Genomic DNA, 12,677 nt, shown 5'->3' on the forward strand with positions numbered 1-12,677 from the left:
AACCGACACGTTTCCATTGATCCACGGTCGAATCCCGATGGTCCCGTATCCATGCAATCGTAACTGACGTCGCTAGGTCAACATGTGAACACGTAAGGGCGATCTGCTGCAGAGCTCCATGTTAAACGATGTAGGTTGAACGGCGCACTCCGAAACACATATACGTACACCAGCATTGTGCTCTTTCGACACATGCCACAGATCACCATCTATACTACTTTACAGAGCAGACAAGCTTCCGAAACCACGTTCTGTGAAAAAAAAGTGGACATCTAACCATTTGGTGCGTAGTGTTAGTTTCACTGTCAATCTACCTCTTTCCGTAAATGCTCATGACAGTAGCACGTGAACATTCGACCAGCTTCGCCGTTTTCGAGATAATCGTTCACAGGTTCTGTGTTATAATAATCTGCCCTTTGCCTTGGTGGACAGTAATCATACTGTTCTGGCTTATTAGTGAAATTTGTAGCGTTTTTCCATTATGTTCAATAACCCCAACAGATCCACATAATAGTGACTTTAGTCATAAATAATATTTTATCCTTCACTATTTACGACTGCCAAAGTTTTTCGACTCCACGGTTGTGGAAAAATCACATGGTTCCATCCGTGAAGGAATTTCCTTGGAAACCGTTCGATAGAGAGGGGAGAAGGTGAAAATCTGAGGGCGCAAGATAGGGGAATAAGATGGGTGCGGAATGACACCCCGACACAGCTTCTGTAATTTTATTTTTATCTTTTTATTTACTTGTCCATTTATTTATTTAGTCTAATAGAACTCGGGCGGGCGGACGCTTTCTTGGAGCAGCATCATTTCAGGCAGTATTCCTGGTCGTTGTTGTTGGACTGTGTCTACCAGACGCCACATTTGTTGAAAAAAGGGGAAGCAATTCGTAAAACAGCGCGTAGTTCCTGTTCCATCACATGGCTAACATTATGTTATGAGTGCGTCGCAGGTCTTTCTTACGGGGAGTTGCTGCTTTGTTTGGGCTCAAACATTTCTTTCTTTTCCTTATGTTGGCGTAAAGACACCATTTATCGTCACCAGCAGCGATACGGGATAGCAATGGTCAGCGTCGTTCACGAGCCATTTGATGACGAACAAGCAGAGATGCATATATGACCATCCGCTGATTTTTTATAATTTTGGTTAGAGCATGCTGTACCCATAGATACGATTTTTGAACGTTCCCCACTGGATGCAAATGTCGCGCGACTGTGGAATAAACACATTCACTCACATCTGCCAGTCCTCGAATACTCTGCCGTGGATAATTGTGGATCAGTGCGTTTAAACGATCTTCTTAAAACTCCAGAAGTATTTCTGAACGCGAAGAGTCACTAATGTGAAAATAATCGTCCTTAAAACGAGAAAATTGTTGTCTTGCCGTGCTCTGCCCAGTGGTATTATCTACAAACACGGTCGAAATGTTTCTGGGTGCCTCCATTGCTGTCACCCCTCTATTGAACTCAAACAGAAGAATATGTCGGAAATGTTCCAGTTTCTCCACTTCGTACTCCATTTTGCAGCGTCCGCAGCTCCACTTCTTATTTCCAAATGACAAAATGACAATATGTAAACTCAATTAGCAACAGTGAACTACAAATGAAAAATGACAATTGATAAATAAATTCATATCTACCGGAATACCAACATGAAAAACAAAAACACTAAGAACCGCCCTACTAATATCAGTAACACCACCGGTATACGTAATTTTTCCTAGTTTAATGAATAAAGATAATTAACTGTTATATAACTATGCCACCTTAAAGTAACTGATTTTTTGGGGGGTGGGGGGGGGGGGGGGAAGGAGAGGGCAGTGTGTCATGAAACATTTTGTAATGTTACTACGATCTTATGAATTATTTAGAGGATTGGAACATCTTACATTATTTCACGTGAAAACAATCAGAACGTGATCAGCTTTGTGATTTTGATAGTATGCACCAAATAAATGTCATCTGTCAATAGGACTCGCACTCTGTTCCGTAGAAACTTAATTGTCTGCATAGATGGTAATAATTTCGCGTGGCTCCGTGGACTGGTGAAAGTCTTCCTACTGGACGCCACCTCGGCGACTTGCGTCTTCTTATACTACCGCAATTGTCCAGACGAGGGAAGAGACTTACAGTTTAACGTGGAATCCGAAGTACATGCTGTGTCTGAAAGCTCCTCAAATCGCTGAGAGGTGATGGCTAGGTTGAAGCGAAGACGGAAAATCGATGGTCCGGCCGAGGTCCGATCTCGCGATCTCTAAGAGTTCCAGGAACCGAATTCACAGCTTTTTTAAAGATGTTTCTTCATCGTTCCTCTCCTTTTTCTTTCCTTTTTCTTCACGTGGTTTTATGTAGATGTCAAATGACACCGTACAAATTCTGTCGATGAGATTTTAAGTCAGTTTTTTGTTATTACGCATCGTGACCAGTCCCCGGACGGAATACGCTGCGCAGTTGCGCCGAGTCCATACCGCCAGGCCCGACAAGAATGTAGATGTTTCATCTATGGGTTTTGATGGGTCAAGTTTACGAGTATCAATATATGTGGAATGTGTGACCGTAGCTTTTGAGTGTATTGAATTAGTAGCTTAAATTATTTACACCGCCAAGGGACATCACAACTTTCACATAAATTTCAACTTGATAACTCTACACACTCCTGAGAACAGGCGTCTTAGTAGACGGACAGACAGACGGACAGACAGACAGCGTATGGTGACAATTTTTTTCTCTCATGTAATTCCAAATTGGCAATTTTCGAATTTTTCTTTTAAAAGTACTGTAAAAACTTGCCTATTGCCGAATTTTATGATTCTAGATTAACGGAAAGTACCCTACTGGTTCTGATGAATGAGTTTGCGATTATCAAAATATGTGACATAATTGACCGTTTCTTTTGATTACATTGACTTAGAAGCTTACATCTCATTCGCCACCAAGTGATCTTAGGGCTTAGTCCCTGACGTAAATTTCAAACCGATACCTATACCAGTTCCTGAGAAACAGATGTCTTAATAGAGCAACAGGCAGACAGATGGACGCACGGCGAAGTCATCCTATAAGGGCTGCCATTTTACCGACTGAGGTACGGAAGCCTAAAAAAGCATGCATAAAGAGTGTTTTACAGTAAATAATGTAAATTTCTGAATTATTCCATTCACATTTATTTACCGTGTATATTACACTGTTTCAACTAAGCATTTAGAAAATGATGTTTACTACAGTCTCCGAATGTAATACGTTTTTAAAAATTTCGAACTTTATTATTGTAGAATGAGGTCTTGTAAGCATAAGAAAGGTCACTAACTAAATAATATTGTTGTACGTCCACAGTTCCTATTTTCAAATCCTAAATATGAAAATTTTAAATCAGGCAGAGACAGAGGACTCTACCAAAGTCATACTTGTATCACAGCCAGAAAATATACAGGATAATGTAATTAAAATTTTGTGGCACTGGAACTTGATGACCACCTCGCTAAAATGATTTTTTACGTTTGACCCCAAGATGACGTAATATAGCTACAAACGTTTCAGCTACTTTTGTACGCAGCCTTCATCAAGATGTCTTCTTGTGATGAATGATACCAACATTAGTAGCTGAAACGACTGTATTTTCATCACATCATGAAGCGGTCACACACGAATTATATGTGGAACAGCTCTGCAATAGTAAACCTATCCATACTGATGTGTATCACAGTTGACGTGCAACTAACACTGTCGGAAAACAAATGCGAGACAGAACTGAACAGTACTGAATATAAACTTGGGATCAAGGAGTTAAGCAAGTCTTACTGTTATCGGCAGCGAGTTCTATGAGTCAATGGAAGAAGTTTGTTTCCAAACAAGACATAAAGCACGTATCATTGAGATTTGCACATTTGCGCAGCGATTTTCAGTACAGTTCAGACTGGAAGATACATGTGAGTAAGAAATTAACTGAAACGTCATTACCGTGTGACGAGACACAGGAGATCACTGGTACCGTACACCAAAATACTCATAAAGTATCTTTGAAGAAGCTCTAAAATTTTGATAATAATAACTTCTGAGTCGCTAGATCGCGTCGTATTCCTGTACAAGTTTCTTCAATGCTCGATAGTTCTATCTCTCTGCTGCGATCTTCTACAAAATTCCGTTGGTGCTCCTGGTTGGCTGAACACTGTCTAAAAGGAATTTTCACTTATAAAATACCATTTCCACGCGCTTTTCAAGAGAAGTAGAGTTCCTGGGCACACGTCTTCAGTCTTGATGGGCTCATCATTGGGTCAATACGGAAAGCAGGTACTGAAAGAGAGGGGGGGACTCCAAAATATTATTCTTGTGCCACGTTGATTGTTTTCCGGTAGCTGGTTATGTTCGTCGCCTGTCGTGGCTGGGTCTCTACTCCGTGGCAACGGATAACCATGAAGATGGGTGGCGGCAGTCGTCATCTCTATGAAAATTGTGCACATTCTTATTTATTTCAACTGCTACACGGATGTTATTCCTCCAAATATTACTTTCGCTGAATAGCACTCGTTTGTGATTCAAGTTCATAATATGGTCATAGTATTGTTGGTGCTTCGTTAATTCAGTGTGGCGTTCGTTCTTTTCAACAGTTTTTTTTATTGACCTTCCAGTTTAGCCGATACATACTTTATCACTGCAAGTTAGCTCTAGTTTGGAAGACGTCTTCTGTCCTATATTGACTGAAGACTGTACTCATTATACCATTCCTCAGAAGCATTCTGCACATGCGGTCGGTTACTCCAGAAATAATCTGTAACCTTACAAAAAGTGAGGGAGGTCCTCGTTCTTCTGCTTTGCATTATTATTGTTAACGCCTCCCTATTTACGATAAGGTTATCATAGCCGTTAACCATCAATGTTTACCTAAGAAAAATTGCCTTTGATGGCTAGCTCGTACTGTCACTAATGCGGAATGCACGCGAAAATAGCGTTCTCGGAGCGACTTCCTTCTGGGCTGGATGGTGGTGTAAAGAGGCTTCTAAACACCTGTTTGTATTGACAGGCTTCATACACTTTCTATGCCCTAGGGTACTGTCAGATCTTCTGCACATCAGCACATCTAGAAGAGGAGAACGACTTCACTTTCCGTTATCATGGTGAAGTCGATTTTTGGATGAATGCTGCTAATAAAATCATGAATTCATGTAATTCTTCTCTGTTGTCACTGTGCAACAAATATGTCATCCACCTAGCGAAACCAACAAGACTTATTTAGTTCCGTGTCGCTTAAAGCTATCTGTTTGATGTGCTCCATTGAAATATCAGCTGTAAAGATGAGGACAAAGCCAGTCCGTCACAGTGTTCTTTAAATACCCCTTTACCCACAGTCCAGTCACATTAATATGACAACCTGTCAAAAGCTTGAATACTCACCTCTTTTAGTTCTGGCGCCTGCGAGACGTGGAGGAAGAGAATGACGTCCTGGAAGGTATCGACTGGAAAGTGAAGCCGTGACGACTGCAGTGTCATGACCATCTGCGCTAGGTGCCCTTCGAATTACGCACACACACTGCGGGCCCTGTGACACGTTGCACTTTCCTGCTGGTGGACGTCATCGTGCCGAGGCTGCATGTAGGGCTGGACATGGTCCACAAGAACAGATGCGTACTTGTGGTGATCGAGTGTGCCTTCCAGAATGTCAAGATCACCCAGGGAATGGCTGTAGTTGATGCGAAAGTGGTTGACACGATCCCTATATACATCGCATCGTCGTCTCAGCAACTCAGCTGGCAGTTGGTGGTTAGAATGCTGACACCTAAGTTTTCAGATAATCTGCGTATGCACTTATGGTGGCCACTAATGGATCGTGTCAATCCCTTCCGCATCAACTACGGCCTGAAGATGGCGCATTGAAGCGCCGAAACTGGTTGCAACAAAATAAATAAAAGCATAGGGACAGCTGTAGGCATTTTATTTTCTCACGCTAATAAACGGCCCTCGTCCAAACTTACATCCTGTCACAACTGTTATCTATGGTCCTTGGTTCACCACAGCTTCTTTAGTGCAAGATTTTCCGTAGCGCCATTTTGCCATGCACGGTATAGTTTAATCACAGCGGCACCGGGTTTCCCAACTTAACCGTTTTGGAACTGCTCCCATCCTTGAGAAAGCCAATGATCACTTTCTTCTGGACGTAGAGATAAATCTCTCCGTTTCTGCATTACGACAACGACTGCACTCTTTTCTGCGTCCCCCTGACAAGCTTTCAATAACCTGCACTGCTAGTGCTGCCACATGCCGTCTGTAAGTGGCTATTACACTTTGACTTCGCACATGGATGGTAGCCACATTAGTGCGACTGAACTGTGTATTTAAAACAGCTCGACAAAATGTCGACCACATCACATGAACCTGTCAGTGGTGCTCGCGTTCATCATTTAGAGAAAGTTGAACACGTGTTTAACTTAGTCCTCCATATTACAAATACCGTGGGTATTATTTGTTCACTATAGGCATGTTTATGACAACTCTATACAGCTAACGACTTCTGTAGAATCCTCCTGTAATAACTGCAGAAGTATTAAGCGAAGAAATTTAATTGCCCTAGTTACAGCAGCTACAGGATTTATAGCTAATTGGCCCTGCATTCAAGCAATATCACAAAGAATATCCAACTATGTGCCTCTTGCAATTCATCAGCTAGCGGCGTTGTATTTCCATTTCATAATATAATCTTGAATACAATTTGTCCTACAGTATCGTAAATTAAATCTGTATGAATACATAGTATTACCTGCAGGAAGAGCTCGGCGAGGTGGCTTGTTTTTTCCAGAAAAGCATGTGGTACCTCCATCAGCTTATTGTGGCTCAAATCCAGCTCCTGTTAGGAGACAGTTAACAATATTAGCAACAGCGTTTTACATGTTAAGACATGTATGGTGCCTGTTCCTTTGACGCAATGCACAGAAAAACATATTATAGAATTTTATAATGTAGTACTCTGCAAAACAAATGCACCTGGTGCTGAAAGATTACTGTAATTCCAATTCGTACACAAGCATCCTCTACAGACGTGACACATGACTCGTGGAATGTAATGCTTTACATGACAAGGACTACTTAAGATAACATTGGTTTCAAGAATGTTGAATCTAGTTTAGCCATGCGAGGGTCCTAATGTCACGGCCTAAATAATTTCTAGGCTGGTGATTTATGCATTAACATATATTTATATTTTCACAATTTAAAATACTTAAGGTGAAGGATAATCTTGCGAAAGAGGTAACCTTAAATAAAGGAGATTCCTGCAGAGGCTGAATTTTGTTTATTGTCTCCTTGACTTCCGGAAAGCATTCCACACTGTCTTACTGCCTCCTAGTGAAAAAAATTCGCGCGTTTGGAATACCACACCAGGTTTTTCTTTCGAATGATGAGGTCCTAGCATATAGAATGCAGTATGTCGTTCTTAACGTGGCTTCTTGTTATCGGCAGAAGGCCTGTGAGCATGGAGGAGGATGCAATGTTTGTTGTCAGATGCCGAACCTGCCCTGTGATCTCTGTTCTGCAATACATTTCTGGGCAAAGCTCCATAAGAAATCCGACATTGGCACAATTTCACAGCAGAATAACGGACTGAGGGGTAAATTGTTTCTTTGTTCATCTTCGCCATTCTGCATATGTAGGCTCCAAGCTTAGTAGACGTTCTCCGTTAAGTGGTGAATGCTGAAAAGCCCGTTGCGTCTCATTCCGCCCACGTTCTGTACCGGCGATAAGCGCCGATATTATACGGTTTACTACTATTGGTAGAATACGTAGAAGCATGGTCAGTCTCGCTGGTGTTCCGATACAGCTCTGCAAGAACGATTAAATGATATGTATTTTGGTTCGCCTCTGTATGCTATTTTTTTTTTTTTTTTTTTTTTTTTTGGAGGAAACCTTCCTTTTTGAAATCATCACGTACAATGCAAATTACTACAAGATTCGGGGTACACCAAACACAGCTGTTTTTGGAATTGTGTTGTATCACTTCTAATTGAACCTACTGAGTGGTTGCTATAAAATTAGCCTGATGGACTGAGCTCAACAAATACGACTTGTATTAGGCTTTTAACTGATTGAGTCACGAAATTCTTCTACGTAAGTTCAAGTATTTTCGTATGAGTGGACAAGTGCACAAATTCTTTAGGTCACATATAACTGGATGAATGTAGAAAGTTGAAATTAACAGTAAAGATGGTCTGCAAAAACGGGGAGAGTCCTCTAGTTTAGGAAGTGTCAAGAATGGTGTCCCACAGGATTCAGTCTTGGGTCCTTTATTGTTCATAATATATGTTAGTGATTTGCCACTCTATATTCAAAGCTAGTGCTTTTTGCTGATGATACAAGAATAGTAATCATACTGAACAAACGAGAATTAGCTGAGGGAATAGTAAATAATGGCTTTAAGAAAGTTACTAAGCGGTTTTCTAGAAATGAACTCTCACTAAATCTTGAGAAAACACAGCATATACAGTACTGTACAGTAAATGACATAACACAATTGATAAATATAGACTCTGAACAGAAGTCTGTCGCTAAGGCGGAATATTCAAAATTTCTGGGAGTGTACACTGATGAGCAGTTGAATTGGGAGAAACACTTTGTTGATCTGAACAGCATTTAGGTTTGGCTACTTACAATATTAGGATTATTGTAAATTTTGGTAATAAACTTACCAGTAAATTAGCCTACTATCCCTATATTCATCCACTGCTTTCATATGACATAATATTTTGGGGTAATTCATCGTTAAGAGAAAAAGTATTCAATACACAAAAGTGTGTAATCAGAATAATAGCGTGGGCATACCCAAGAGCACCCTGCAGACCTTTGTTTAATGAACTCTGGATATTCACAGTACCTTCGCAATACACATATTCACTTACGAAATTTATTATTAATAACATATCCCAATTCAAAAACAATAGCAAAGTGCATAGCTACAGCACCAGAAGAAAGGATAATCCTCACTGTTCTGGGATAAATCTTTGGCACAGAAAGGAATGAATTTTGCTGCCACAAAAATCTTCGGCCATTAACCAAATACCATGAAAAGCCTGAAAGGTAACCAACCAGAATTAAAACACAAATTAAAAGAATTCCTCAATAATAATTCCTTCTACTCAATAGATGACTTTTTAGATTTGAAGTAGTAACCGTAAAAAAAGAAAGAAAAATAACTGTGTACAGAAAACTTGTGTTAAATTCACATGTTCCACATCATTACAAAATGTCTCATTCATTATTTTGCAAGTATTATTGAAATGTAATATAACGTAATGTAGCATGTAATCAGTCCATGCTAAGAAGGTTTGGTAAGATGGTTGTATAGTTGTTTGTGTGTCTTGGCACCTCTGTCAGATGTCAAACTTAAGGAAATTTAATAAGTGTACTCCATCATAAAAGGAGTGAGTACAATAATAATAATAATAATTTCTGTGGCACAGTAGTTAAAGTATCATGTAATCTGAAAAACTTACTGTATTAAAATTGCTGGTCAAATCATAAATTTCACGTTCCATTTATTAAATTTTCAGTCTCTCCATGGCTAACTGATCACATACAGTGGATAGGTAAAATAATGTGAACATTGGGAGTAATGGGATGGTTGTGTTTGATGGTCAACAACGAAGGTCAGGCACGTGTCGCGCTGGACTGTGCATCTCCAGTACGGACTAGGCATCAGTGCATGGTGTTTAAGAGTAGTGCACACTTCGTATTTGCATTCATAGGCCGAAGTCGACGTGCAATGAAAGACCTAACAGAGTTCCAGAGAGGGCAGATTGTGGGGGCCCGATTAGCTGGAGCATTAGTAACCAAGACAGCCAACTTATTGAATGTTTCAAGAGCAACTGTTTCAAAAGTCATGACAGCTACACAAAGCATGGAAAAAAACACCGTGTAAACATAACAGTGGGCGCAAATCAAAACTAAATGTCAGAGATCGTCGTACACTAACACGAATTGTGTGAAAACAATACAAAACTATGGTGGCTAAAGTGACTACAGAGCTCAATAGCCATCTTCGTCCGCCGAGAAACCCATAAAGTGAATATTCACGGAGTAGCTGCTATACCGAAACCATTAGTGACGGCAACCAACACAAATAAGCGTAAAACATGGTGTCAGGAGCATAAATGCTGGACGGCTGATCAGTGGAAACACGTCATATGGTTCGACGAGTCAACGCTTTCGTTGTTTCCAACATCAGGCTGGGTGTATGTCTGGAGAACGCCAAAGAAGAGTACGATCCTGTTTGCTTGTTTCCAACGGTTAAGCGTGGAAGTGAAAGTGTGACGGTGTGGGCAACCATATCGTCGTATTCTGCTGGTCCCATTATTACTCTCAAAGGGCGTGTTACATCCAACAATCATGAGAACGTTTTAGATGATCAGGTGCGCCAGTGATGAAAATGTTGTTTTCCAACAATGATGCCATATTTCAGGACGAATAATGCACCCATTCACGCAGCCAGGGCAGCACAATCGTGGTATGAGGAGCATGCAACTGAACTGCAGCGTCTTCCCTGGCCAGCACAGTCCACAAACTTCAACGTTATCGAACCCTTGTGGGCAGTGTTGGAGCACAGACTCCGGAGCACCTTTCCGCCTCGCTTAGAAGAGGTTCTGATCGCAGAGTAGCATAAAATTCCCATGCAGACTATACAATCATTATACGTCAGTATTCGAAGAAGAATCGCAGCTGTATTACGGGCAAATACGGGTCCAACCACTTATCAATAAACCATTCCCAAGTAAGTACAGGTATCTGCATCATTTTGCCTATCCCCTGTATGTTGTCTTGTGTGTCAATAAAAGTTTCGAGTGTGGTACATTTTATGTCATGTATGGTTGTGTACTATCTGGCTGGTAGTCCATCGTTAGAAATAATTCTGTCCAAAATTAGGTTAAATGATAGATAGTGAACGTTTAAATAATTGTCAGAACAATAATTTTGGCCATTGCCTTTTTGATGAGACCAAAACTTGCTTTCTATGAATGAAAATTAGTAATTGTATGTTAATTTCCTTTACTAGAATGACATTTTAAGATGTGTTTACTTTATATTGCCTGCTCTACTCTCTAGTCTTAAGGTCTTTCTGGTAGGTTTTCTACGTATACTGTCTTGGTGAAAGTCTTCAATAACGTTTATCTGGTATAATCAAAGCGACTTCGTCGAAACTATAAAGGCTCTTGATTATTAAGAAATTTTCAGGGTTGTCTGCCGTTATTAAACAATTCTGACTTTTCGAACATAGACTCTTTTGAAGAACACTAGTGACATAAATTTAAAGCTTTCCTGCCACCTGCATCATGTAGAGGGATGTTGATGTCGTTTAGTGTAATTTTAAAGTAAATATATTTAACTGCGAATATTCCTTACTCGAGTTTATTGGAGATGTAATAATCTTACGGCTTTCATTACTTAAAGCCTGCTTTTTATTGAAGATTGTGTGCTTGTTTGTTTGTCTTTTATTGTGTATTTTCTGTGTCTTTCTTGAACTCCGGATCCGAAAAACTGTTAAATAAATGTTATTTGGTGGAATTCTTTTGCACTGGGTTCAGCTCCACTTCCCAACACGCTCCCTGCCGTTTCACCATGGTAAGCATGATTTTTCAAAAAAATGTTTCAAATGGCTCTGAGCACTATGGGACTCAACTTCCGAGGTCATTAGTCCCCTAGAACTTAGAACTAGTTAAACCTAACTAACCTAAGGACATCATACACATCCATGCCCGAGGCTGGATTCGAACCTGCGACCGTAGCAGTCTCGCGGTTCCAGACTGCAGCGCCTAGAACCGCACGGCCACTTCGGCCGGCCATGATTTTTCAATTTATTTTATTTGGATAACGAAAGAATTCTTCTATGTTACCGTAAAAACAGACCACAGGTGTCTCATCAAGGCCTAGTGGGTTACCCATTGGGACGCCATCAACTTGCTCAGAAAGTTCGTCGTTCATTGGAAGTGACAAGAAGTAAGGAAGTGTCTAAATATAGCAGTCAAAGTCCTTGTGAAAACATCCTCTATTTAAATCATAACTTTGTTAACTTCAGCATCATAATGAACAAATACACTACGTTGATACTCACAAGTCGTTCGCGCACTATTCACAAGTGGAACGGGATCTAGAAGAAGCGACAGTGGTACTGTACAATCAGTCACACACCATAATGTGGCGTGCGGAAAACAGACGTGTATAGTATAATTTAAATCAGCTGCAATCTGACGTTAAAGTCCTCAGTTGTGACGTCATCACGACAATATACAGGCCACCACCATAGCGCTTCACTCGCACTGATGATAGAAAATCGCTTCACGTATAGTACACCTATCTGTACAGACTCTTAGCATATCAGAAATGTTCTCTTAATTTTAATTCAATTCAGAGATACATTAATTTCTTTCAAGCTGGTGAAAATTTCTCGTTCATGAAACGTTACATGTCGAAGGGTCTCTGCAGTGTTTCGTATCGCACTAGGTTTGATATTGTTCAGCCTATCAGGATGGGGTTGGTCTCTTTAGTTTTACGAATTCTGTCGGTGGTAAACTCGTAGAAAATATGAAGTCTGAAGTCTAGTCTCATTGTCTCTTACAAAAATCACTTAAAAAACGTGAAATATACGTATGGTACTGACGTCTTCACTGTGCAGTGACTCACTGAGAACTGTCTGTCAGGATGCT

The 12,677-nt window shown here is 40.4% G+C and overlaps 1 protein-coding gene across 2 annotated transcripts in view; it reads right to left on the minus strand.

The window, feature by feature from the left end:
• The window catches only part of LOC124805279 (leucine-rich repeat protein soc-2 homolog), a 107,595-nt gene that overhangs the window by 52,463 nt on the left and 42,455 nt on the right, over nucleotides 1-12,677 (minus strand). For both annotated transcript variants that reach the window (XM_047265800.1, XM_047265794.1), the window contains one exon: nucleotides 6,749-6,835. In XM_047265800.1, coding sequence (XP_047121756.1) covers nucleotides 6,749-6,835 — 87 coding nt within the window. The remainder of the gene's footprint in view (nucleotides 1-6,748; nucleotides 6,836-12,677) is intronic.

Source organism: Schistocerca piceifrons, chromosome 1, assembly GCF_021461385.2.
Source record: "Schistocerca piceifrons isolate TAMUIC-IGC-003096 chromosome 1, iqSchPice1.1, whole genome shotgun sequence".
Taxonomy (NCBI): Eukaryota; Metazoa; Arthropoda; class Insecta; order Orthoptera; family Acrididae; genus Schistocerca; species Schistocerca piceifrons.